This window comes from Mycteria americana, chromosome 3 (assembly GCF_035582795.1).
Source record: "Mycteria americana isolate JAX WOST 10 ecotype Jacksonville Zoo and Gardens chromosome 3, USCA_MyAme_1.0, whole genome shotgun sequence".
Classification (NCBI taxonomy): Eukaryota; Metazoa; Chordata; class Aves; order Ciconiiformes; family Ciconiidae; genus Mycteria; species Mycteria americana.
Window position 1 is genome coordinate 4,056,204 of NC_134367.1, and position 27,987 is coordinate 4,084,190.

The 27,987-nt window shown below is 51.0% G+C and overlaps 1 protein-coding gene and 1 long non-coding RNA gene across 7 annotated transcripts in view; one reads left to right on the forward strand and one right to left on the reverse strand.

The window, feature by feature from the left end:
• Positions 1 to 3,436: 3,436 nt before the first annotated feature.
• On the reverse strand, positions 3,437 to 7,334 carry LOC142407945 (uncharacterized). The gene is made up of 3 exons (XR_012775102.1): positions 7,274 to 7,334; positions 6,255 to 6,412; positions 3,437 to 4,137 (listed from the first exon to the last, which is right to left on the reverse strand). It is a non-coding gene; the product is annotated as an uncharacterized LOC142407945 (long non-coding RNA).
• A 265-nt stretch (positions 7,335 to 7,599) lies between these two features.
• The window catches only part of GATA4 (GATA binding protein 4), a 34,723-nt gene continuing 14,335 nt past the window's right edge, over positions 7,600 to 27,987 (forward strand). For 3 of the 6 annotated variants that reach the window (XR_012775101.1, XM_075497703.1, XM_075497706.1), the window contains exons 1-2: positions 7,750 to 8,458; positions 27,613 to 27,782. Coding sequence is in view for 5 of the 6 variants with exons in the window: in XM_075497703.1 (XP_075353818.1) it covers positions 7,933 to 8,458; positions 27,613 to 27,782 (696 nt within the window). In the remaining variant the exon portion in view is untranslated. Of the gene's footprint in view, positions 7,721 to 7,749; positions 8,459 to 27,612; positions 27,783 to 27,987 lie in introns of those variants that run through there. The other 3 variants (XM_075497705.1, XM_075497707.1, XM_075497708.1) reach the window with 2 other exon arrangements.

The window sequence follows — 27,987 nt, forward strand, 5'->3', positions numbered from 1 at the left end:
CCCATTGATCTGGGGTGTAGGCAGCCCTGTGGGTCAGGACACAGGCAGCCTTGTGAGTCCAGGGGCTCCAGGCATTCCCACAGGCTGGGAGTGCAGGCAGCCCCATAGGTCTGGGGTAGCGGCAGCATCACTTGTCAGGGGGTGCACACCGCCCTGTGGGTCTGGGAAAGAGGCAGACCCATGGGTCAAGGAAGCCATGGATCTGGGGGGGTACAGGCAGCACCACTTGTCAGGGGGTGGAGGGAGCCCCACGGCCCTGGGGGCACAGACAGCCCCATAGCTGAGGTGGTACTGACAGCCGTGTGGGTCAGGGCTTAACGGACAGACCCATAAATAGGCATCCACAGGGAGGGATACACCCATGCAGCCGCAGGCGAAGCTACAGTGCCAGATAAGGACGTATAGTGACGAGGTATAGGCAGATAGACATGTAAGTCAGAGAGCCATAGACACGTGGATAGATATGTATAGGTAAATAAATGGGTATTTCGGCAAGTAGATAGGCACAAATAGGCAAGTAGACATAAGAATAACTAGAAAGTTACATAAATATATGGATATATGCCTAGATGAATAGATGTATATATGGAATGGATATAAGGATATATAGATGTATGGATAGATGGATAAATGGGTAGATGGATATATGGATGTATGGATAGATGGATAAATGGGTAGATGGATAGATGGATATATGGATAAATGGGTAGATGGATAGATGGATAGATGGATAAATGGATAAATGGGTAGATGGATAGATGGATAGATGTATAAGTGGATAGATGGATAAATGGGTAGATGGATAGATGGATAAATGGATAAATGGGTAGATGGATAGACGGATAAATGGGTAGATAGGTAGCTGGATAGATGGATAAATGGGTAGATGGATAGATGGATAGATGGATAGATGGATAAATGGGTAGCTGGATAGATGGATAAATGGGTAGATAGGTGGCTGGATAGATGGATAAATGGGTAGATGGATAGATGGATAAATGCATAGATGGGTAGTGATACTGACTGAGGTTCTGCTCTGCCAGAGCTCCAGCCCATGCATTTCCAGGCAGTTCAGCCTTCTGCCTGATGCAGGAGGCTTTTCCAGCCTCTCCGACATGGGAAGGGGCTTTCCATCACCGCTGCCGTTCCTGCCAGACATGAGCGGCTGTGCCCGGGCCCGAGCCGCCGGCTGGTGCCCACCAGCCAGGAAGGCAATTTCACAGCAATGTGGTGACAGCGTACTGCAGGTGTGCTCCACACATGTGGTTTTATTGTCATTAAAAAGCGGTGCTTTGACATAATGACAATAAAACCACATGTGTGGATGGCGGCGCGAGTGGGCGACAGGAACCCCGGCGGTGACGCACCCCATTCATCCCCGGCGGGTTCCCCTGTCCCTGAAGGCGATGCTCACCCCTTCGCCCCCGCACCGGCGGCCCCGGGAGATCCCCCACCTCAGGTTCCCACGTGGCCATTCATCACGCAGCCCCACTCCCACGGGGGAAGCCCCTTCTGCATCAGTTGAGAGGGTCCTAGGTCGGGAAATGCAGAGCCCTGAGATTTTAGACTCATTTCACCTGATTTTGGCAGTAAAGCTGAACAGGAGCGTAGCGTGCCCATCTGTACTGTATTTTCAGTGCCCTCCCTGGGACGTCTCTGTCCCCTGCAGCAGGCATCCGCCACACGCAGGCGGTGGCACAGACACGCGTGGCATCACGCGAGGCGCGACCCAGGCACGCGCGTTGACATCCTGCAGCCCCTGTTTCCCTAAAGATCCCAGTTCCAGCTGGGTTTCGGATCCTGACTCTCCCCAAATCACCCCGGCACTGACACTCGCCGCTCAGCCTCTCTCCCCCCTCCTGCTGCATCGCAGCACGAAGCGCTGCTCCACGCGCCTCTGCATCCCACGGCTTTGTCCTTGAGGAAATCATTTGTATTTATTTCCACTGGGGGGAAAAAAAAAAAAAAAGAAAAAAAAAAGAAAAAAAGAAAAAAAGAAAAAAAAAAAGAAAAAAGAAAAAAGAAAAAAAAGAAAAAAGAAAAAAGAAAAAAAGAAAAAGCAATAACATAATATTTGGGGGCAGAGAAGGCAGTCAAAAAGGATTTTAAAATGCCCCTGGAGCATCGCTGAACCATGATGCTCTTTGGACACCCTTCTCCCAGGCGGTAGTACCTGGCCTTTGGGGCGGGAGGGGGGGGGTGTAGGTGAGGGGGGTGGTTGCATTTTAGGACCACTGTCCTAAAAACATCCTAAAAATCCTGTAAACAGATGTGACGTTTGTTTAGGAAAGTGTCTCTGAAGGTGCGACAAGAGACTTTGATAAGTGGGGGGGGTGGTAACCAAAAGCAGGGTCCCCTCCAGCTCAGACACCTCCCTGCCCACACTCCCTGCCCACACTACCCCTCGGTTGGGGGGGGGGGGGGGGTGTCCCGCTGGTTCCCCGCTCCCCCCAGCTGTGGGGTCGGCTGCCCACAGTCTCCTGTGGGGTTTCCTTGGGCCGGGACACCCCGACACGTGTCCGTGGGCAGGGGTGCAAGGGGGTGCGAGGCGGTCCCGGAGCCAGGAGTGCAAGGCTTAACCGGGGCGGGGGGAGCCAGGATCAGCCCCCCGGGAGGGAGAACCGATTCACCGCGGCCCCTAGCAGCGCTGCACCGGGCTCTGCTGCCCGGGGTCACCCCCTTGCTCCGTGCCGGCCAGATCGGGGGAGGGCAGGAGCGGGCAGGGAGGGGGTCACGCCATGCCCCCCCCCCTCCATCCCCAAACCCCCCAAAAGGCGGGCGGGCTCCGCCGCGGGGCCGCCGCTCGCCCCACCCCCCCCCCCCCCCCGGCCAGCCGCCCCGCCCGGCCTGATCCTGCCAAAAAACCGGGGGTGCAGCCAAGCCCAGGGCTTGGGATTCCCCCCCCCCCCCCCCGCCCTTCCCACCTCCCCAGATTGCACTGGCCGCTCTAATGCAAGACAGCGCCGTGCAAACCCAGTGCCTGCCTCTCCGTACGCCCTATACCTATAGATATATACCGCCCGCAGATGCCACCCAGCCGAGGGCACTGGTATTTTGGAGCCAAGGCATGGAATAATTCAAATAATTTAAAGAAAACGTTCAAAAATCCCGGTGCACGCTTGGCACAGCAGCTGCCGGCTGCCTTTATCCCTTTTGCTCTGCTAAAACCCCTCTTGCCTGCTGCTTCCCCCCCCAACCACTTTTTTCGTGATTTTTAAAAAATTCAATTTTCAGCACAGTCCCGCGGAGAAATTTTTAAATCACCTTCCCCCCCTCTCTCCCCTCATCCCCAATGCGTTGGGTTTTTTTTTTTTAGGTTTTTTTTTTGGTCACTGCCACTGGCGGGTGCATCTATCAACACCCGGAGCTTTAACTCTGAAACCGGCGCGGAATTAACTTCGATGCGGGAAAGAAAACCGGCATCGTATCGATTTATTTCCTCCCTGGGGGAGGGAAAAGGGGGCTGGAAAGGAGAGTGGAAAGGCCGAGGTTTGTTCCGCAGGGTTATTTTCAGCCAGATTTCGTTAACCGCACTCTGTAATCGCAGGGAAAAAAAAGTTCCTCCGAGTGCCGAGCAGGGATTTTTCTTTTTTCTTTTTTTTTCCCCTTCCACTCTGCTGTATCCCATCCTCTGCTTTTTTTTCGGGATAAAAAGTATCCGAAATCCAATCCTCACCCTCCCGGCTGTTGGTTCGCACCGAGCTGGGGGTTCGGCTCGGCTCCTCACGGCGTTGCTTTTCGGGGTGCGCACCCCCCCCTGCGACGCGATGCTGGGCACTAAGGACCGAAATTTCCCCGCTGAAAGAGGCTGGATCCGGCCACGCACAGGCAAAAGCGACCACGGGATTTTTTTTTTTTTTTTTTTGTGTGTGTGTGTGTGTGGTTTTTTCCTGGAAGAAGCAAAACCAAGGCAGGTCCTTGAAATCGCCTCTGCTCCTGGTAGAGCCGCTCGGGCGGTTTAAATCGGGTTTAATTGGATTTTTTTTGCTTGGTTTTTTTTTTTTTTTTTAAAGAAAGCGCTGATATTCAGTAGGAACTCAACGAAGCTTCAGCTTTGGTAGAGAAAATCGCCAGAGATTTTTGCAAGGCGTGGAGAGGGAGATGCGTGTCCAAAACCCAGCACATCTGGATACGCAGCTGCTTTGGGAGAAGAAGAAGAAAAAAACCAAAAAGACATCGATATATCTAATTCTCCCTGCTTTCTCTGCACGCCGATAGCGCTATGTTCGTCAGCGTATTTTTATATATACACAGGCGCACAGCGTGGTATAAATTACCCGGTATATTTAGGTATGGGAGTATATACATGTTTATATGTAACACGCGTTCCCGTGAGCGTCTAATACGCATTAAATCCCATCTATATGCAATGTTTGTATCGGTATGTATATCACTACGTACTTCTTATTACATATATATTTCCCCCGCGTGCTTAAAGTATAAATATCCGCAACGCACACAGCGGCACCGTTGCCCACGTTTCTCCGTGCCGTACTTATGCCCCTGTAATTTTATTTCCATCCGTGCCTATAACCATCTGCGTGCCGATATTTTGTGGATTTGCCCGGATTTAGCTTGACCCGCGGTTTTAGCCTCTGTCCGTGCCCACACGCATCCCCGCCGGGTTGGAACCCCCCTTTTTGGGGGTTTCCCGGCCACAGTGTCCCTGTCCCCCCCCCCCCCGGGTGTCCTGGAATAACGGGGGGCTCCGGGGTGGAGGACTCGCCTTCCCCCCCCCTTCAATAAACCGCTTCCCCCCCGCCCTTTTTTTCCCCTGCTCCCTCCGCCTCCTTCACAGGGAGATTTTTAATTTCCTCGAAGATTTTTTTTTCTTTCTGAGCCCCAAAAGCCGCTGCCAGCCTCCCCCCCCCCACGTCTGGTAGGACCCCCAAATTTCCAAGGAGAACCCCGGAGCCGGGGTGTAGGAAATATTAAGGTTGTGAGCGTTATTCCCGGGGAGCAGAGCTGTGGGACCCCCCCGGCAGCTCTCACAGGAGAGGCTGGAGCCATCCCACGGCGGAATGTTCCCCCAGGAGAGGGGGGCCGTGGGGGGCTGACCCCCCCCGTCCGTGGGCTCGGTGCCCGGTGGGACCCCGCGTGGCCGAGGGGTGCAGCCGGCCCCGGGCTGTCCCTGCGTTGCACCATTGACCTTTAGACCCGGGTGGCCTCTGCGGCGCATGGGGAGGTGGCGGGGGACAAGGGATGGGTGTCCAGTTTGGGGGGGGACACCCCCAAACAGGCTGGGGTGAAGGGGAGAGCGGCTGCCACCTCTTCACTCTGCTTGGACCATGAAGGATTTGGGGCAGGAGCTTGGAGAAATCCCCCCCCAGTGTAATATCCCCACAGAAGGGGGTTGCCTCCAAAGGGATTGGGGAGCTGGGGGGGGGGGGTCGTGTGCCCCCAGCAAAGACCCCTAATTATTTCTGCGAGCTGGGCATGGGTGTCCCTCCGGGTGCGTGGGGAGGTGCGGAGCAGGGCTGCCCGGCTGGACTTTGCCTGCAAGCGTGGGGCCGGCCGTGTGGCCGTGCCTGGGGGTGGTGGTTTGATTTTATTATTTTATTCCTTTTTTTTTTTTTTTCCCTTGCACAGCAATGAAACCTGGCGCCCGGCTGATGGTGCAACAGATACCAGCCACCCCCCCCACCCCCCACTTACCTCCCCCCCGCTTCTTTCCTCCCATCGCCGCCCACTTCCACGTGACGTGGGCAAACCAGTCAGCGAGTGGGACTGGGGAGTCTGGCCATACTGGGGAGCCAAGGGGGGACCCTAACCCCCTCTGCGAAGCAGGAGCAGGCAGGAGCCAGGCACCTCTTAGCCCTCTCTGCCTTCCCCACAGCGAGGGGGTGTCCAGCCCCACGACCTCGCCCCCCTCCACCCCTTGCCCCCCCCAGCACCGAAGGTGGGTACCACTTCTCTGTCCCCTCGCTCCTCTCCCTCGCTGTCACGCCGCGACCCCAGCGAGCCCCTTCCCACGGGCCTTCCCCGAAAGCTTCCTCCTATTGTCTCCTCGGGCCTGGAAACGGACTCGATTTTGCTTTTTGGGGGTTGATTTTTTTATTATCACCATTACTATTTTTAAGGCAGGCGGGGAATTCACTCCTGTGGATCCTGCTCCTCTTTGGAGAGTCCTGTGGAAATGCTCCATCCTAGGCCGGTTACCCGCACACAAACCAGCCGCTCCTCCGTCCCCTGGGTTTTGGGGGGAAGCAGAGCTCCCTTAAACCCCCTTCTTTCCGGCTCGCTTCCATCCTTACCCCTTCCCGACGCTGCCTCCGGCTTCTCCCCCTTTCCTCGGCTGCCTGCCGGTCTCCTGCTGTCCTCCCGGGTATCAGTCCTTATCTCCCGGTTATCTCCTCTGCTGCTAAATTCAGCCCAGCGGAGGGGTTCAGCCTGGGGAATCTGCTAGTTAAATCTAAATCAGTCCCAAGAATTATTTCTTCGGCCATAATTCCCCCCCATCCAGCCCTTCTCCAGGTGTGAGATGGTTTTCTAGGATCCCTCCATGATCTGCAGAGAAAACAACGTCTCAGATCATTTCACCGCCCTCCCAGACCCTCCTTGGGAAGGTTATTTCACCCTGACTCCCCTCCACAAGTGTTTTTTGGGGTCTCGCCATTGCAAGCCACATGCAAGGCCCTGATGGCATCCCACGGCCTGTGCCGTGCCCCAAACCCAACCCCTGCACCCCACTCAAAGGAGCCCAAATCAGAAACCAAACCGACGTGGGAAAAAGCACCCATCGTGCCCACCCTGCTCCACAGCTCTGGGAAATGCCTCCCCATCCAGACCCACGGCATCCCCGGTCCCCAGTGGGTCAGCCCACTGTGCTTCCAGCTTCTCCCAGCTCCCCACGTGGGAAAAGCGGGGAGGGTTAAAAACACCCGGGAAAGGGAGTTTTGTGGGTGCTGCTGGGGGTCTGCTCCCCACATGCTGTCACTTTGCAAGTGGGTCTGGGCAGCACTGATGGGGGGGTGCAGCGGTTAATGCCCCCCCTCCCCTTGTAAGCGTACCCCCTTCCACGCGTGGCCGGCCTTTGGGGGGAGTGCGGACACGCGTGGGGCGGGCGTGGGGTGGGAGGGTCGAGCCAGCCTTCCTCCTCCTCCTCCTCCTCCCCCCTCTTTCCCCACCGTCTGCCTAATTTAATTCCTCACACCGCCCCCCCCCTCCACCCTCCGCAGCTTCAGCCTCCGGGTCGCCTCCCCGCCGCCCTGCTGCCAGCCCACATCAAACGCCGGCCTCGGGGGCCATTAACAACTTAAAGCACCGATCGTACCTGCGGGACAAAGGTTTTTGCTCCAGGTCCTAGGAGAGAGCATCGCTGTCTCTCACCTTCCCGGCTGTGTACCCCCCTCTTTCACACCCCCCCCCCCCCCGGACTGCTCTAACCTCCTTATCTCCTCCGCCCCGAGGGGAGCTCCCGGCCCGGCCGCCGCCTCCTCCCGCATCCCCGGCCGCATCTCCCCCTGCCTCCCCCGGAGGAGTTGTCGGACGGGGCGGAGGGGAGGGGGGGGGGGGGACACGACAAAGAAAAGCGGGGAGGAGACTGACCGAGGGTTTTAAGCAGCCCAGCCCCACCGTGGAGGGTGGGTGGGGGGGGCGGGAGGTGATGGATGGAGCCCGGTGGGAGAAGCTAAAGCCAGGCGGGAGGTAATTCTCTCTCCTCCGGAGGGACCTGGACTTCTTGCTTGGGGTCTCGAAGCGGCGGCTGGACCTGCTGAAGGTGGGGAAGGTGGGCGGTGGGGAAGGGGGGGGTGGAGGAGAATTGCTTCGCTGGTGGTGTTTTGGTTTTGGCTGGAAGGCTGTACCCACGCGAGACCGCTCCGGCCACCGCTCGCCGCAGGGGAAAGTGGAGCCTGGGGTTTTTCATCCGCTGCCCATCGCTCTGGATTGTGGCCGGGGACCTGGCTGGGGTTTGGGGGGGCCCATCGCGAGATGTACCAGAGTTTAGCCATGGCAGCTAACCCCGGCCCTCCGGCGTACGAGGGGGCAGGTGGCTTCATGCACAGCGCGGCCGCAGCGTCCCCCGTCTATGTGCCCACCACGAGGGTCACCTCCATGCTCCCCAGCCTGCCGTACCTCCAGAGCAGCGGCTCTTCCCAGCAAGGCAGCCCCGTCTCCAGCCACTCCATCTGGACTCAACCCGGAGCCGAAAGCGCCGCTTACAACCCTGGATCTACTCACCCTCCCGTGTCACCTCGGTTCTCCTTCTCCACCAGCACCCCTATCCCTGCCACCTCTTCCCGGGAAGCCGCGGCGGCTTACAGCAGCTCCTTGAACCTTTCTGCTAACGGGAGGGAGCAGTACACCAGGGGCTTCGGCAGCTCTTATTCCAGCCCCTACCCGGCTTACATGAGCCCCGAAATGGCCACGACTTGGACTTCTTCACCCTTCGACAGCCCCATGCTGCACAACCTGCAGAGCCGAGGGACGCCCGCAGCCGCCCGGCATGCCAACATAGGTGAGCGCAGCCAGGGTTGGGATGGGAGAGGGAAGGTTTCACCCCACAGCCCCCCCAAATTTTTGTGCACGCACCCCTCTTTGGGTAGGGCAAGGAGGCACCAAGGGCAGGAGGGAGAAATTCGGCATATTCGGGATGTCGCTGCCGGAGCCGCCTCTCTGGCCGCAAAACATGGGGGTCCCCACGCTGCTGTGGTTGACCCCTACACACGTACTTTCTCTGCAAAACCACCATTTCAAAATATCCTCAAGGACCACAATTTCAAAAACATAAATATAATTTAGAGTAGTCCTGGAGCGGCAAGAAATCATGTGCCCAGCTCCCCTGCAAAGGCCTGCTGGCTCCACAAACAGCTCCGCGGGGATTTAGGGGCTGCGATGGGGATGACTGCGGTGTGCAGGACCGCGATGCTCCGTGGGCACGCAGGCAGCCCCTTCCCGGGCTTGGTTTAGGTGTAAAATGGGGAAATTTGTTCGGAAAATGGGGAAAATCAAAATTTGGCCCGTGAATCCCAGATCTTCCGTTTAGGCTGTTTTATGTTATGTCCTTTTTTTACCTTTTGGAAAGGTCGGTTAGGCTAGAAAAAAGGAAAGTAAAGGGAAATTTGGCGCCGATGGGGGAAGAGACGCTAAAGGAGAAAAAGAAGTACATCCACATTTATTACCATGCTTTTTGGGGGACTCACAAGCACATCTGAACGACCCAGCCCTGTATTTCAGTGTCTCCTTGCCCCAAAAAATCTCAGCCCTGATCTCTTGTGCCGATCCCGACCTCGGAGCCTTTCATTTCATTAAGCGCCCTGGGTCCTACGACCAGAAATCGGCCCGAATGGCTTAAAATATTGCTTTTATATTTTGTATGGCAGAAGAGGGAGAAAGGGGGAGAGAAACGCGGGGCACATCTCTGCATCGCGGTTTCATAAACCCTTTTTTCCTCCCCGCCTTCTCTCCATGAAGGTATTTCTGTCGGCTTCGGGGTCGGGGTTAACAAAGAAGATGACTCAAATTTGTCTGCAGATACATTTTAAGATCGCATTCTTTAACCTGAATTTTGGAGGCTAATTTTTCCATCGTGTCTAGCAAGATTTGCTTTATCTTTAGCATTCTTTGAAGACATTCAAGTAAGGAAAGTTGGGCATCGGTGAAGGCTTGGCCTTGCCAATGCCTTTTGCTTTTCGTTGGGTGTTATGAAATTGCTGAAAATGGGGAACAGATTATCTTTAAGGATAAAGTTTTGGCCAACCAGGCAGTGTTTTTGGGAAGCCCTAAGAAGGTAGAAAGTATAGGAAAAAAGCAGGATGGATCAAATAATCAAATAATAATTGAATATTATCAACAAGGACATATGCGCATTCGTATTTGACTACCGTGCCGTCTCTTCCTGGGGAAAAAAATATCACCTTTTTGCAGTGGTCTCAAAAGGGCTCTTAGTAATAAAAATAACTTCAAACCAAAATAATGCAAATGAAGAATTGCAGCTGCAGAAATACCCGGCAGCTTTTAAGGTGCCAGAGATTGAGCATAGTGATTTTGGGGTTTCAAGCCCCACGTTAAGCAGTGGTTTGCGTTGCAGGTCTCGCAGCCTGCATTTTGGTGGCAAAAAGTTTTTTTTATCTGGGCTCTAAAATAGCACCGGGAAGACGGGATGTGTTGAGCCAGTCCAGAAAACGTTAGCGGTAGCTAACGAAGGAGGAAGGAGCCGGGACCCCTTTCCATCGCCAGGTCCTGATTCGGGTGCTGGATTCACGGTATCGCCTCCGGCATCGCCGAGGGCAGCCCAGCAGAGACCGGGGGATTTATTAGCGTGGATCTAATTATGTCACTGCCTTGAACGTGGAAAAAGCACTTGGGTTTTAAATAAAAAGTGCTTGGGTTTTGGTTAAAAAAAAAAAAAAGAAACTGTCTGAAAGCTGGCGAGTTTCAAATTCAGGATTAAAATGGATTTTTTGGAAGGCAGCTCCCCTGGCAAGTGGTTTAAGGTCCAGACCTGCCCCTTTCCCTCTTCTCCCCGAGCCGGGACGCGGCCGCTGCCGGGCTGCTCCCAGCCGGGTCCCTTCTCGACGCTGCGGCGATGCTTTGCACAGGCTGCGGGTATCGAGGGGGTTGTATGAAGCATGTGAAGGCTGGCTGGTGGTTTCTGAGCGGGAAGAAAGCTGGGGTTTTTTTAATGAGCAAGGGTGAAAAGCCCTGACGGGCTGAAAAACTGAAGGCACTAAAAGATTTAGTGGGAGGGAAACACCATTGTGGATTGCACCCATCACAGACCCACTTTAATAACACATCCAAGCTTGGCTCAGCATCCAAGCAGTCCCTGCCTGGCACGGTGGAGCCCAGACCTCTTCCTTTGCCTTTCCTTAGGACTAAATATATTTTTATTCTCTGCACAATGAGGAATCTCAGGGTGCGAGCAAAATCCTTCACGCAACGCTGTATTAAATCAAGTGATTTTTGCAGCGCTCTCATTTCCCTCCAGTGATTTTGCTTCCTGGAGAACCGTCACCTTTGGATAGCACTAATTGCAGAGCACCCCTGGGATCATTAGAATATTAATTATTATAATTTTTTAATAATAAAGATCCAGTCTATGCAGGTGTAGCTGGATATGCAGACATAGATATGCAGTCTATGCAATTGGGCATGGCATTTTTTTCCCTGCTGTAAAGCAATGCACTGGTGAAAGAATTTTAGTGGAAATGTATTCCAATAAAATGACTCTAAAAGAAATAAAGATCTTCTTGTTTTTCCCTGATAAGAGGAATTTTGGTCTGGGTTCAAACGTGCCAATGCAGCTCTGTGGTATACAGTGCTGGGAAGGATGGGTGTATAAATCACATGGGCCTCTTTGAAAAACTTTTCCCGGTGTGAATTCAAAATGCCAAATTTGGGCTTTTCAGGGTAAGTTTGGCGAATGATTTCATTACCCTGAAGGGCAGGATCAGACCCTGCGGCCGAGGCCGTGAACTTGCTCCAGGCATTGCCCGGGATGGGGTTACAGTGAATTCCCGACTTAATGAGGCATGAAAAGGATCCGCTGCAAAGTCCCCTTTCAGGAGACTTCCCTGCCAGAGCCAAAAACTGCTTGAAATCTGTCCCAAAATTAGCAGCTTGCCCCTTCCCTCTTCGCCAGGCAGAGGGGAGCGGGGATCGAGGGCGGCATGGGAGCCCGACCGCATCCAGCCCCGCTGCCGCTTGCTGCCTCCTGGATGTTTCCAGTCTGGGGATGGAGGGCCCGATCCTGGTTTGCCATCCTCACCCCCTGTAATTTTGCTTTTCGCCAAAATGCAGCGGGGTTTTTCTGCTGCTGCGGCATCGAGGAGGTCGACGTGGTCGGGAGTAAATGGGGGCGAGGGGCTGTGGGCATTTCTGGAGGGTGCTTTGCATTTTGTTTTGACTAAGTCGAAATCAGGGTTCCTCAAACAGGCACCGTTTGAACACAGCAGCAGCATCTGGGAAGATCAAAGCCTGGAGCAGACGCTCGGTTGGAAAATGTCTTTGCTGCTGGTGGGGGAGAGATTGTGAACCAGATCTTAAGCTTTCCCATAGGGATGCTAAGAGATTTGCCCTGTAGCATCCCCGGGGCCGGCATTTCCAGTGACTCGGCGGCATTTGCTACAATCCTCTGCCCTCCAAGCAGCCCCTGACCTTCCCCACGCACCTAAGGACAAGGTGGCTGCTCCCGCCGGGGCCGCGGGTGACGGGGGGAGCCCAGCATCTCTGCTGTCCCTGCCCTCGGAGGGATGGGACCGTAGGACGGACGGACGGGACCGCAGGACGCGTCTGCATTTTGCACGGGACCCTAAATCCCCCGTTTTGCAAGCGGTTGCGTTTCTCACCTCGGCTCTGCCGGCGGGGAAGGTTGGCCCAGGGCTTTGTTCCCCCCGCGGGTTTCAAGCCGCCTTCTGCTCTCCTGCCTAATTTAATTGTCACCGGCCAGTCTGGGGTTTGGGATGAAACCCACAGTATTAGGGGATACAAGATTCAGCTCAAACACACAACTGTTTTTTACCCCCCAAGTCCCCAGACAGTATATTTTAAATTATCCACAAAACAACAATAATAATAAAAATATCACCATCACGGGCACTATATCACCCTTATTAATAATACAGTTCCTTCACTGAAAACTGCACTTTATTACCAAATACAAATGCATAAGTTGCATAGAACAGCCCTGGTATAGTATATAATACATTATAAATGCTTGTGAATTTTTGTAAAGCAGTAAAACTTAAGGCAGTGGATAGTGGCCCTGAATCTAAGACTTTATTAAGCCAGGATTAATTATTTTTCTCCTCCACACATGCACTCACGTGCATGTCTTTGTCCCCGTAACAGTAAGAGCGATTTGTTTTTTAAGAGACAGCCTATATTTTGCTCTTTCTGTATTTATTTCCATCAGCTTGGGGGAAAAGAAGTGAAATCCTTGGAAACAGATGAGGGTTTATCTGCTGTTTCCCAAAGGAAATTGGACCCGATCCTGCTGCCTCCGTGCTCCTCTGATGATGGAGAAACCTTGGCTCGGCAGGCAGAGAGGGGCTCCCAGAGTTGGTTATCCCAAACGCAGCTGGGTATTTTAAATGGGGAAACCATCTTGCTCCCGATAGCTGTAAAATTAAGGATGTAAAAAAAAACCACCAACAAAGCACCAACCAGCAAATAAAATCCCAAATTGGATGAAAAAACAGTAGCACAGTGAGATGAGCAACTTTTTGTGCCCGAAGGTCAGCAGCCTGTCGCTGCTGGGGAGGATGTGTGTGCAGGGGCTGTTAAAATAAAGGTGGAAAAATGCAATTTTAAGGAAAATGCAATTAACAAAACCCCTTGATAGCGTAGCCCCAAAACCTGCAGAGACCTTGTTTCTCATCAGCACAGGGCTCCGGGCTGAAATTTTTGCTCCTCGAGCCCCGCGGAGCTTTGCACGCGTAGGAAAAAGAGGGTGCAAATATAATATATCTCCTTTGGGAGGTTTTGTTCCCAAATTCCCTGCCCTGCACGCCAACCTGGTGTGTCCTTCCCTCTCTACAATTTCCTTACTGAAAAGGAGGTGCAGAAATGGGTTATTCGGGGATCTCCCCCTGCCCGGCGATGCTCCCAGGGGGGACAAGGCAGAGGAACATGGGGAGATGCCGCTGAACATCTCGGGTCCTTCGAGGCTTTTGCAACGCTATTATAAAAAGACTTGACGAAGAGTCTGCCTCCCATTTGGGACTCACCGCTGCCTGCGAAACCAGGCGGGGATCTGTGTCGAGAACTCAGATCATGGGTTTAAAGTGGCCGGTTTGGCTCACGCTGGGAGGGCAGAGGCAGAAATGCAGATTTTTCGCTGGGGCGGCCGCGCCGGCCCCGTGTTACGGGGACGTGTGATCCCTGAATAACGCAATTATGCTGCCAAAACCCCTCGATCGTAATGGCAAGGTTGGGTTGTTACGGGTATGGCTCGCTTTGGGGGGGGGATGTGTGTAATTATGCCTGGAGGATTGCAGAAAAGGAGACTGGAAATGCCAAATATTCACCTTGTCGATGGATCCCGAATTCACGCTGCTGTCTGGCAGGAAGGTGTAAATACGCCTTTGGTAGCCGAGTGTGAAATGCTGCTTAAATAACCAATGAAATATGTGAGAACGTGCTCTTACCTCCAAAATTAACCCGAATTATAAAAGCAAATTGCATTAGAAGGTTGGATTGAGGTTTTTTTCATTTGGCGGGGGGAGAAAAAAACCTTGTGTGTCCCCTTTGCGGGGCAAAAACCTTGCAGCTGGCTATGATAACGTCCAGCATTATGGCAAAATATTAAAATCTCTCTGGCCTTTACAAGTCTTCCCCACATCATCGGTCACGGTGACCGGTCCAAGCTGTAAATACATCTGTAATGACAAATTAAACCCAATTATCTGCCATGCCTGAGCAATGAGGTCTTTATACACGGGTGCTTACACGTGCGTGACAGCGCTTGAAAATAATTCGATCATCATTGCCTTCGCAGCGGCTGGTACAAGTGGTATTAAAGGCTCTTTTGAAAACCCCCATGTTTCTGCTGCGCCGAGCGATGCCGTTGTAAGGTCTCGTACGGTAGAAATGGTTTTTTTATTCCGTCGCGGTTTTTCAGAAGGTCACTTGCTGCAGGGTGTGCTTGAGTTTGCAGCATTCCCCGTGCTATTGCACCCTTTTAAACACTCGGGGCACTCGGTGCTGATTTCTTTTTCAATATGATAAACTGGAGCTGGATTTTCTTATCCCAAAAAAGCGCAGGCGGGCAGGCACTGGGTCTGCTAGGAAAGAAGATCTGGGCAGAGATTTTCAAAGCTGGACATAGATCTGACCCCACCATCAGAGCTGAAACGTTTCAGATTTGGGTTTTGGCAAGGTCTGGATTTTAAAGCCAAGTTTGGGGCAGTGTCAACTGGAAGCAAAAATAATTTTTTTCTTTTCCAAGAAGTGCCTGGTGATTATTTTTTTCGCAGTTATTTGCTGGTACAGAGGTTTTTTTGCTTAATTAGATGGACACCTAAATGTAGATGCACCCTTTGCCGGGGATGGGGGCAAAGTTGGGTCCTTCCTACGTCTTTCTGTGTTTTCGCTGCCTTTCTGAGGCCAATCCTGCTGTTTTGCCCAGGCAAGGCTTGCAGGATCAGGCCCTCCCCATAAACCAGATTCAGTATGGGCTGTGAAAAAAAAAAAAAAAACAACAAAAAAACCCCAAAAAACCCACCTTGCCTGCAGGGAGCTGAAACCATCCCTGTTTTAAAGCAACGGGAGGTTTGCCGGGAGCTGGCGCAGGATCAGGCCCATGCAAGAAGATTCCATAGGGAAGAAACGCAGAGCCCTGCAAACTATGTGGAGACCTACAGATTTTCTTGGGGAGGTGAAGCCCAATGCACAGGAAAGCTCCCAAAAGGCAGTGGGACCTTTCTTTTTCCTTTCTGGAAAGTGGCCACTTGGTTTATATATTGCAGCACGAAGGGATTTGTGCTTTTCTTTTTAATTATTTTTAGTGATCCGTAAAGCTGGTGAGCCCCTTATCGGAGCCAGCTGGGCTCGAACAGCTCACGCCAGCCTTGGGAGAGACTCCGAAATTCATTTTGTTTGTGAAAGAGGCAGAAAATAATTCATGGAAAGTCAAGGAAAAGTAAGTTTTCCACCAGAGGTGGGGCGAGGGCAGCTGGATGAGCGATGCAGCGGGGCTGATCTCCCGTCTCCACCAGGGACTGGTACTGGACGGTTCTGAATCTGGGATAACAAAATCGCTGCCTGGAAATGTTTCCTCCTAATCCCTGGTAATTAGGCCGGTGTCTGCTGGGGAGCATTTCAGGAGAGGTCCCGGGGTGGGAGACGCCGCTGCCTGTTCTTGTTCTTCTTCCCAAAGCTCAGCCGCTTTCCTCTGGTCGATGCTTCCAGCCGCAGTGCGGTGTATTTACGGGGTGCCGGGGCAGGGCTGGGTGTCTGTTGCCGTCAAGCTCTCCTAAAAGGTTAAAACCCGAGCCCAGCAGAAGAGGTTTGGGGCAGAGATGGAGCAGGGGGGGAGAAGGAGACCATGCCGCTCCCTCGGAGCAAGATTTTGCCAATTCTTGCATTTTTTTTCACAGCTCCTGCTTGCATGGTGCTCTCCGGTTCTGTCTATAATAGTTAAGCAAGTTGCAGGTTGTCCTCTGGCCTCGAGGGCCGGGGGAGTGGGTTGTCTCCTTTGGCTCTGCAAACATCTCCGAACAGTTTGGGAGACATCTCCCTCTTGTCTGCTTCTGAGCTGCCTGCCTCTGGCTGTTGCCAGCTGTTGCGCCTTCATGCACCTCGGTTCTCCTTCAAGCTCCAGCTTCCGGAGTCATGTTATCATACGTCAGGCTCTGGTTTTGCAGGAAGGGAAGGAGCAGCTTTTCTGGACAAGAGAAAAGCTGGGAAACCCTGATTCCTTCATGCTGCAACTCTAGAAGAGACAAAAAAATAACTTAATATTTATTGTTTAAACTGCTATGAGTTTCCAAGCCAGGCTCTTGGGTTTGCAAGCCAGGGAGTCATCATTATTTAATATTCAGGGCTCACAGTGCTGGAGCTGTAAAAAACCAGTGAGGCGGTGAGCCTCAGACATCAGGACTCCTCCAAATGACATGTTTGGCCCCAGATGTCTGAGATTATTTTGGGAAGGGAGTGCTGGCCCCAGGGGCTGGCTGCCAGGGGGACTGGCTGCTAGGAAGGACGCTGCGTTGGGACATGCCTTGGTGATGTGGAGCATGAGAGAGGCAGCTGGCTTGGGGGATGTCTCCTCCTCATGCTCCCCTGGGCTGGGAGGATGCCCTGGATCCTGGCTACGACCGAAGCTTTTCTCCAGGGGCTTCCAACGTTCAGTCCTTCATTGCTTCAATGGGGCAGATCATCGGTGCTGTGATTTACCCTGACCCTCTGGATGTGAAGAACTGGCCTCGAGGGTTTTCCCAGATCCCGGCACAGAAGCAGGACCACAAGCAGGAGGGTGAAATCCCCCTCGTACCCCCTTCCCTTTGCCCCCAGCCGGGGAAGGGTCTCACTCTGGCAAGGCTACCTGCCTGCCCCACTGCCTGCCCTCCCCAACCATTTCTATTCCTAAACCAACATCCCAGTCAGATTCTGTCACCTCCCTTCACGCAAAATCAATAACAACGGGTGAGCAGGTTAATTATAATCACAGAATAAACGCCGCAGTCTCAAAGTTCACTCAACTTCAGCAGTGTTTCAAAACGAGTGGACGACGCCAAGAGACTTTCATTGATTCCTCCGGGGCAGGTGTGGGAGTTTGAACCTGTCCCCAAGCTGATCTTGATTCAAGACCTACTCAATTTTCTTCCTTATCTCAACTTTCGCCTATCTTATAATGCCTGTTATTTTAGATAAAAAGTCCAATCAATTGAGTTAGAAAAACTGCAAGTTATATGTTGCCCTGATAAGTTCGGTACCTGCCGTTTTATTGGCCTAGGCTGCAGTTTCTGTGCGAACTGACCTTTGCAGATGCTTTATCGGCCGCTGGGAGAATTGCTCCATCCTCCCGCCCCGCTCGGGGGCTGAGTTGACTTAACGTTCAGAATAACTAATAAAAGAGGAAAAGAAAAGGGCCAGGGGTTAGACAAACTGACTGTCCCCTATAACGTGATGAACCGTAGTAAACACCTTTTTGTTTGTCCCTGGCTGGCGTCCCGTAGGGAGGACACCTAACTTATTTTGGTGTAACTCCTCTGAGTGGTATTTATCAGTGTAACACCTCCGAACTGGAGTCAGAGTCTCTGTCCAAATTAGTGAGCTGAAAAAAAGTGGGGTGAGGGGTTGGATATGCACGTGATCGTCAGTACTGGTTAGTGCCGTCATGCTCAGAGAAGGCTTAGACATGTGGAGCAGTATATACCCTACGTATTTCATATATTCCTACACATAGAATCATAGAGTCGTTTAGGTTGGAAAAGACCTTTAAGATCATCGAGTCCAACCGTAAACCTAACACTGCCAAGTCCACCACTACACCATGTCCCTACATGCCACATCTACACGTACACATGGTATATATACATTTTATATACACAAAGTGTGTGGGCTTTTTATATATGTGTGTGTGTCTGTGTGTGTTATATTTGTGCACGTATCTATAAATATATATACATGGTTCTATACAGCTATGTTCTATGTTCTATGTAGCCATAGAATAATAATGTTCTATGTTCTACGTAGCCATAGAATAATAATGTTCTATGTTCTATGTAGCCATAGAATAATAATTCTAATAGTAAAAGCAAAGAAAGTTGATTAGAGATGACTCCTAGCTTGCTAAAATGGCATTCTTAAGGACATGGTATATGTGTACATATACAAATATATTCATTTATATATATGTACATATATACATACACATGTATAATACACACACATATGATAACAATAATACAATTAATTGTATTCCTACAAGCAGGACTCTGCCCATTTGACTTGGATAAATGTCTTTCCTTCTGATCCGCACCAGTCCAGGAGAAAAAAACCAACCTTTGAGTTTCTGGAGTTGCAGGATTGCAGAAATGCAGGTTGGAAGATCTCTAGTCCAGCCTCCTGCTTGAAGCAGGACAACCACTAGCAGTGGCTGAGGTCAGCTGTGGCTTTACCTGGATGAGGCTTGGAAATGCCCAGGGATGGAAATTCCCCCACCTCCTAATGAAAACGCTTTTCCTAATGCCCAGCCTGTGGTTTGCGCTGCGTCCCCTTGTGCCTTCTCCCACTATTGAGAAGAGTTTGGCTCTGCTGCCTGCATACATCTGGCTAGCTAATGTCTTTGTAATGATCCCAAACAGCACCAATCTCCCTGGGCCCAGAGCTGGCCCTGGCTTTGGTCCACCTGGGTGCTGGTAGTCACCTCTACAGACAGACTGGTGGTCACCATCAGACAGACAGATGCTGCACTAGGACGTATGACCACAAACCATTGGGTTCCTGTGGTTTAAGGAGTTTCAGCTCATCAGCTGCTCTGTAGGAGCCCAAGCGGACCAAGAGCACGTGAAGGCTGTGTCATGCTTGATGATGAACTAGTGCCAGATGCCAGCCATGGGAACCCAACAGACCACGCTCTTCAATCGTTAGCACGGCCCCTGGCATGGTCCAAGCACAGACCATCTCAGCCTGACCCAAGCATCTCTTGGTGCAGGTCCTGCATAGCAGTTTGGATGTGACCACTGTAGACTGGGGTCCGAGAGCATCTGAACATGGCCAGACTCTGCTAGCTGGGCTAGGGTCAGGGTTCACCAGTTACCCAGTACCTGGCCCTGGTACACCAGTTACCCAGTAGCCATAAGGCCAGTTCCCATGGCTCAGCCGTGGAGCAGCAGCTTGGCATGCCTCCACAGCACACCTGCGTGTGGTCCCCTGTGGGTACATCAGACACGGCTGCGCATGTTGCAGGTGATCCATTGCCTGTGCCCAACTCAGAAACAGCTGCCCAGGTGGGATCATGGCATTGCAAATCCCAAGCTGTCCTGATCCTCTACATTTTTTTCCCACTGTGGACTAGGTGATCTGGGGGTTGGACTAGATGATCTTCAAAGGTCCCTTCCAACCCAAACCATTCTGTGATTCTGTGACCCTTCCCTTGCAGTCATCAAAGAAGAGCTTCTGCTAGGGCACATCCATTTGGAGATGGGATATACTTCACGGAGGATAAAAAACATAACGCTGCAGCTGTTTTTCCTTTGTCAAAAGAGAGAAAGACCATTTCCAGGTGCCTCCTGCCAAGCAGATCCCAGGCTGTGGATGGCCCCATCCTGGCCATTCCCTAGGCTCTCCATGCTAATCTAAGATTTATTAAAAAATATTTGGACAGTCGATAAGCAGAAGAATCTCCTGTTTATCAGAAGAACCTCAGATATTTACAAGTGTAAGAATTGTAAGTAGGAGTAAGAAAGGGGAGGTCACCTTGGTGGGTGGGATCAGGCGTGCATCCCAGCAAAAGAAAGCAGACCTTGGAGTTCAGTCACGCACAACGTGACTGTCAGCAGAAGTTGCTGTAGGACACCAGGTTGCTATCAAAGGGGTGGCCAGCAAGTGTTCCTACCAAAAGTACCCTGCATCCTCAGGGGTGTTTGCGTGCCTGTCTCCTGTATAGCAGACCGTGTACCTTTTGGATGTGGGACATAGAACTTCAGCGTGTGGGTCGACAGTCTCTCCATTCAGTTCTGGTACAACCGTTGGGCTTGATGGTTTGGGGTCTGGTGGTTCTGGTGTGCTGGAGAGCTGTTAACGCTTTTCCAAGCAACCAGGTTGGCCAGTCCCCCAGGACCATCTCCTGTCCCTTCCCAAAACAGGCAGTTTGTTTGAATCTGTTTTAGAGGAATCCAGCCCATTTCCATGCACCCTTCTTCCATCCACTGCTTGCCTCCACATCTAAGACTGTGGCCTTTGAAAGTCATCTTGTTGCCCCCCCTCCAGTGAGGCAGGGAAGAGCCTTTGCTCCTTCTCACGGTGGAAGAACAGTGTCACAAGGAGATGAAAAGCCTTGCTCAAGGGAAGCCTATTGCAGAGCCAAGTCTGAACTCAAATCCAAGCCCAGGATTTGACCAACCTTCCCATCGTGTCCCTCTTGCACATGATCTCAGCTGGTCCCTTGGCTGCTTCTACCTCCACTGTCCTTCAAACTGGGGAAAACATATCCATGAAGGAAAGGAGTATTCTTGGCTGTTGGCAGTGGTGTGTGCCATAGACCTTGGCTTGCTGCAGGCAGAGGAGGGAACTTTGCAGGGGAGGGACACAATGTTCCCTTCCCCTTGACATGAAACATTTGGCCTGGGAAGGGTTGCACAGGAACAGTCTCGCTGTGGTGTTTCACGAAGCAAGGAAAAAGCAGATTTCTTTGCCTTTTTGAAAGCAGCCTGTGGCTCAGCCAGATTGTAGGCTGAATGTTTCCTAAGCGGTAAGTAGGGTCTTTAGGTTTGCAAGGGGAAAGCTGTTTGGTCTAGGCAGCCAAGTGAGTAACCAACCATTTTCTCCACTGTAGATGTGTCAGATAAACCCCAAAACATTCTGGGACAGCATCGAGCCATTTCTGTGAAGCTGCACGATGATGCATTTTGCTTGAAACTGTGTTTCTGGCTAAGCGTAGGGAATTTGCCTGCTTCTCCATTTCCTGCAGATCAGCAGTCACACAGGAGATGTCTTCTGTTAACCCAGATCAGAAGAGAGTAGGGAGCCACATTCCCACCAGCAACCAACCCAGTGATGGGCACTACTCAAACAGGCACTGTCCTGCTCTCCTCATGCCTGGGTCCCATTAGTCTCTAAAATAGTGGGGCCCTGGATGAATTTCCCCCAAATTCTGTCAGAGGGGAAACAGGCACAGAAGAGGGAGGGGGGGAAAAGCCAATGGGCAGAACCTGTTTTTACAGAAATATCCTCGGCCATTAGCTGAAGGGTAAGATAATGCACATGGGCTTTCTGATCCCAGTCTGTGTGTCAAGCTGATGATGTCCCCATTGAAAAAGGAAAGGCTCACTGACAGCTTTCTTTTGGCTACAGATCTCTCCCATGCATAAATTTGGGCTCTTTTATTTACAGCTGCTCCTTGCCCCTTCTACTTTTGTCTTTCCTTGTTTTTTGCTGCTGTCTTCCTTTCCAGTTCAGCCCTGCTTTGCCACAGTACTGGACCAACCAGCACTTCTAACTGCTGTGATCTGACCAGAAACCTTTTGGTGGGTTTTTCCCCTTGAACCTTCAGCTTCTGGAATCATGCAATTCATGGGAGCATCTCAACCCATTCAAAAGAAATGGAAGATGTTACTTTCAGCTCCACTAGCTTATTAAAAGGACCTCTAAAGGCGTGAACTGTAGGAAGGATTTCCAGACTGTCACTTTTTAATGGAAACAATCTTGGGAATTGGGACAAACCCTCCTGAGCAGCTGGGAATGGCAAATCCTGTTTCCCCCTGCCGTGCTCTCGTGGCTGTCCCTTGAAGCAGAACGTGAGGGTGTCTTGGGTGGGATCCCAGGGTGTCCATGTGTCCGAGGGGCCAATGTCCTTTGCCCCAGCTGCAAGTGCCCCTGAGAGTCCATTTGGGATTCGTGTATACACAGGAACGTGGCTCTCACCTCTTATCATAACAAATTGTTTTAGGAAACTGCTTGTCTATGGGGAAAACTGCTCTCAGGGTCTGTTTAGAGCCTGTAAGTGCCTGGCTGTGTTTGAAGGACAGCTTCTCCTTTGCTGAGTTGCTTCATTGGGTTGAGAAGACACTTTTGCAGGGGGAAATGTTGATATTAAATATCCCTCCAGCTGTAAACAAAACTCCAGTGCTATATTAATGGAAGTCTCTTTCCATTCCTCTTCACCCAGAAGGGGTGAAGGCAGGAGAGGACTGGAGGGCAGAAGAAGGTAGACAACCTCATTGTTGTTTCTCATGCAGCAAGAACAGGGTCTGACCCAAACCAGTGGAGGGGGGGCTTTTTGTCCCCTTCTGGAGGCTGGTTTGTGAACAGAAACTTATAAACTGGTTGTTGGTTCTGAACTGAAGGATTCAAAATCTCCCTATCGATCGGAGGTGCTTTTACTGTTACTATTCTTTTGGGTCCCAATCCATCAGGTTTACGTGTTCAAGATGATCTCTCCAAGGTTAACAGATTTAGGGTTGCTAAAGAAAAGCCCAAACAAACCCAGAAGGTCTGGACCTAGGAATGGGCATGCTGGCAGGCTGGCAGAGTTGGGGTTGGCAGAAATGGTGGAAAGACCCAGAGAAGGCAGTTCAAGCCACTCTTCAGACCCAAGCCCCGGGTAACCTCCCTCTGATCTCCAGCTGACTTGGTTGCAAGAGGGTATCTGACTCTCCTGCTTGGGAAGGCAAAAGTACTCAGACTTTGGATGGGCCACGTCCTTGGTCAGAGATGCTGTCATGTCCCAGCCATGCTGGAAAAAGTGCCTGTAGGTGTGGGCTGGCTGGCGGTGCTCAGATCTTTCTTGTTGAGCCCTGCATTGTCCGTACTAGTTGATCTCTGTGGACCTGGCGATCAATGTGAAGGACCACTCCCAATGACTAAGAGCCATGAAGGGCCATATCCAAGAATGCTTTTTCCCTACTAGACACCAGTGCCCCACTTAGGAGTTGCTCCTGGCTCCCTGGGGACTGAATGTCCCATTGTGGAAAGTATTTCTGACATTAGCATGCTCAAGGCCTCACCCAAGATTAGGAGACTGTTGTGCAACACGCAAGTGACATTTCCTGCCCTGGGGACCTTGCAGTCCTCATAAACCATAGGTGTGAGGGGAAAAAGATCTCCTTTTACACAGCAAGCTGATGACCAGGACAGGGACAAGACCCAGTCCATCCTCTCCACTGGCTGGGTCATTCAGTGAGATTTCATGATCTGCTTTCATGACCGATCCCAAGACTGATATTATCCAAGATAAGGGCTGGGCAAAGGCACTTAGTGGAGCTGCATGTTCAAAAAGGAAGATGAGGCCACTCAGCACACATGAGGCTACTCCAGCCATGGGCTGGTGTCCTTCTCAGCCTAACCAGCAAACGTTATCCGTTCCTCAACCCAGTCCCAGTGCTGGCCATACCTGGCTTTGGGAGAGGGAGTAAATCTTTCCAGCAGAAAGGCTATTACAGAGGTCACCGGACGGATCCATAAATCTCCATTATCAAGCAGCGGCTCCTGTGCCACGAAACGGAAATTATTACCCTGAGTACGACTGGGGGAGCCTTTCCTTCCCCCCGCATTGTTCAGGGCCCTCCGGGAGCCGCTCGGGCGATTTGCTGCCTGAATAAACGTTTCCTTTTGCGGCTGCTAAGTACAAGGAATAAGTGTCAGGGGATCTCATAATGCCAGGATTTAGAGCTCCAGCCCTGAGACGGAAGCCAAGAAAACACTTTGCTGCTTTTTCCCGGGGAGCCTCCTTAATCCCCATTATTAATAACAACGGCAAATTAAACAATTAGTGCACTTGAAGCCCAGTGACCTCCATGCCCAATATAGATCAGCCTGCTGGTGGATCACAGTTCCTGTGGGCTCTGAGCCCTAGGAATGCTGGGGTTTCCTAGGTCCTGGACACCCACCCACGTCAAACTGCATGGGCTGCAGCTCTTCAGGTGATACTTTCTCATTATTTTGTAGACCCTCAGGTTTTCAAGAGCAGCTGGGATGTCTCAGCTGTGTGGCCAGAAGGTCAGTTCAGAAAGCTCCCCTCGGCAACTTCATCCCCGAATTTAGTGATGCTGTGAAATTACAGCACCTTTTTTAGAAAGAAATCCAGTTCCTTGCCTTCCACTTCTCCACTGGGGCCCAAAGGCCCTTTGTTCACTAAAGGGCATGCACTAAGCCTACGTCCTCTTCTCTGAGCCAGTAGCCAGTAGTGTCCAAGACACATCCTTTGCCATAATCAAGCATACTTTGAAGCAGGAGAGGATATTTCTCCTCCAGGTGAGATCTCTTGAGGTCAAGGACTCCCTCTGCTCTGACGGGGCTCCAGGAATGGTTTTAATGAGGTTGCACTCTGCAGATGTCATCTTCTGACTCAGCACTGGGTGGTGCACGCGAGGGACGCACCCATCTGATATTGCCCCATGAGGGCTGTGATTAGGGAGAGCCACCCATTGCGTGGAGCCTCAGTGTGCCCTGGGAACAAAGTCTGCTCCTTCCTCGTCTCAAGCACCAGTGATTCCTGTTTATTAATGTTCACAAGGATCACCTTTGTCTGCAGCTGAGAGGGGAAAATCACACAAATGCTATTACTACGGAAGCAGAAGAGGACTTTTGGAAACTTAAACCAGTGAAAGTCCCTCAGGAGAGAAGCTCTAGTCCAAACCCCATGGAAACTGAAAAAAAAAACCAACCCCAAACCACCAAACAAGTAGCGAAGAATACAGCTCAAACAAATACGGATGAAAAAGGAGAGCAGGTCTTAAGACTGCTTTGTATCGGTGTTTTGGATGTCTGATTACAAACCAACAGTGAAAATAATGTGGACAGTGGAGCTGGGTGTCACACAAACTCTTAGGAAATAACACTCAATATTGCGTAGCAAATTTGATTATTGTCAGCAAGTAAGAGACTTACACTTTGGCTGGTTTCAACTCCACATCCTCTGTTTTTTTCTAAAAACAGAAGTATATCCACACTTGACATTTCTTCTTATCATACCCATTTTGAGGGACCTTCTTATTCAAGAGCTAGTCCCACTCTTAACGTTTCTGAGGGACTGTTAGGAATTTTCTCCTTTTTCTTTGATTAAAAACTTTCAGATTTTGGTTTTCTGGTGGAAAAAATCTCCAGGAAAGATGATATTTTGTAATTAGTCAGAGACACAACTCAAATCGGTCAAGAGTTTTAACTGTTACCTTTGGACTACCTCTGCTGTGCTAAATTCTCCCTGGATTATGTTAACAACTTTGTACTGAATCATTTTCAAAGAAGAAGGGATTTTCTCACAGGACAAAAATGACTGTGAAAATAATTTGACTTTTTCTTTGGAAAATGATAATCAAAACCCTCAACAACTTCTAAGATGAAAAAAAATAGTGAAATGCTTTCCTTTCTTGAGATTTTTCAAGGAAATTAGTTCTTTCCTGACCAGCTGTTCCAATCCCTTCTCTTTTCAAAGGAAGTTTATTTGATCTAGATTTTGGCTGTGACTCAATGGTGATTTTAAAGGGGAAAGTGAGGCATTATGGTTACAGTATCACTGAATCCACGTGTACAAAAATCACCTGGAGGGATTCCCATCTTTCCTAAACCACCAAAATTGCTCAAAGGTAATGAGATTTTCTTAAGCTGCTGAGAAGATACTAGATTCCTCCTTTTCTGGCTCCAAAGCCCCTTGGGTACACTCATTTATTGTTTTCTAGTATTTCCCCATGGCCACATGGTGTAATCTCTTGTTATTTTTAGCCTGGTTTTCTAGGGAGAATTAAGCTCACATGAACCTTTTTCTCTGTGTCTCTGTTTACTGGCGCCACTTTAGTAATTTTTTAATCCTTTGGCTGTTTCATGATTATGTAGTTTCCTACAGATTTTCCAAAAATAGTCTGGAGAAAAGAGAAAATAAGGCTGATGTTTGAACTTAACCCTTATTAGATCTCAGAGAATCCACATGAGATTGAGACACAGATCAGCAAGAAGCCAAATTTTGTTGGTTTGCTGTTTGGGGAACTATTATCTTCCAGCAGAAAGCTGAGATACTCATATAACCAGCAGGTGGACAAGCACAAAATATAGCAAGATGCACAATAACATTTTAAGAGTTAATGTTATGCTGGTCTGTAATGGCTGACGGTCCTATGCAAAGCTCTTGCCGTCCTCCAAACATCTCCTGTGCGCTGCAGTTTGTTGGGAATTTTTCAGCAGCCTGGTTTATTCCCAGCCTACGCTAAGTAAGGGAGCTCTTTGCTGTCATTTGTAGTTTTCTTCTTCTCCCCAATTATTTTACCATCTAGTGTTCCCTTTCTGGTGCCCACAACAGAACGTGTCCATGTGCAGGAAGGAATGGTTTTGTAACAGAAGAAGTACATCCCCAAGCTGAACTCAATAGCTGACACTCTTCAGGTGGGATCACCATCAGGAACGCACATTTTCAAGGGCCATGCCAGCTGGATGCAGCAATATTTACATCTCAGCAAGGCCTATAGCTGATGCTTTTATTTTATTAGGTGAAGTTCTTGGCTTCTCGAGGGCATTGTATCTAAGGGTGAGCTGACCTGTGTCTTTCCAAATGATGATGCAGTTGAGGTGCGTTGCGTTGACCTCTGCACTGCCTTGCAGATGATATGGACCTGCCATAGCCTCAGGGATTGGAATGGCCCAGCCCAGGGCAGTTGTCCTCACCCTCACATCACCGCTGCAGCTGGGCCCTGGTGGAGGGTGAACCAAGAAGGTGGTGGGTGAATGCGCTAAGCCCTGAAGAGTGACATCAGGCATGATGGAGATTTGCATCAAAAGCCGAGTCTCTGACACCCGTGAATGCCCAATGACGTCTGTCAGCCGACAGCCTGAGCTGGGGTTGTACACGTGGATTCTTGCAGTTCAGGAGATGCTTCTCATGCAGAGAACAGGGCGAAGGCACGTGAACGTCTCTCCCCCTTGGCACTCTGCAGCGATTCCCCTCCGCAGAGGGGCTGGGTGGGAGCTGGCACGGGCTGGATGAGGAGCAGTCCTGCGGGGCAGCAGGGCACACAGGCACGGCTTTCCCTGCCCGCACTTGCTTGAGCCCCCGTTGAGGGCTGCTTGGGCAGCTGTCTGATCTCTGGGCAGCTCTGCTTCGTGGGTCGGGGCTTGCGTTTGTCCGTGGTCGCAGGCAATTTGTCTTGATTGTAAACACTGCTGTTCGCCCGCCCCAGTCTGTTTGCCCTGGCTATGTCCAATCTTGAAAATTGGATAACGTCAGAGCAGAAGGGAAGGTTTCTATTTCTGTCTCTTTGTATCTGTGTCCCAGCACATCCCTGCTGCCACAGAAGTCCTGCAGCCAACACTGTATGGCAGGGAAAGGGGTTTCTCTTCCCAATAATCCCAGGGGCTTCCTTGAGAAAGGAAGAGCTGCTTCTTGCACCCTATAAAATCAGAATGTTTGTGATTTCTTGAAATGTCACTTCTGGGCTCAAATATTGAGAACCAGACCAGAAATTAAATGTACGGCCACCTAATTAACCAAGCCTTTTCCCTTCTCTCCCATCATGGCAGCAGAATTTTTTGATGATTATTCAGAGGGGCGAGAATGTGTCAACTGTGGGGCCATGTCCACCCCGCTCTGGAGGAGAGACGGCACGGGGCACTACCTCTGCAACGCCTGCGGGCTCTACCACAAGATGAATGGCATCAACCGGCCCTTGTTCAAACCTCAGAGGAGACTGGTAAGTCAAGATCACACAACGCATGTGGGGCAAGGCTGTGTGTGAGGATGAGGGAAAAAGACCTCAGCTAGGTGGAGATGCCAGGGGTGTTTCAATTCCTTGGGTCCCCATCTGCCCAACCTAGGTGGTTTTGGTCCAGATTTCCAAAAATAAGCCAGATTGTCTTGTGCTTGGTACACTCCAAGACGTAGTACTGTCCAGACCA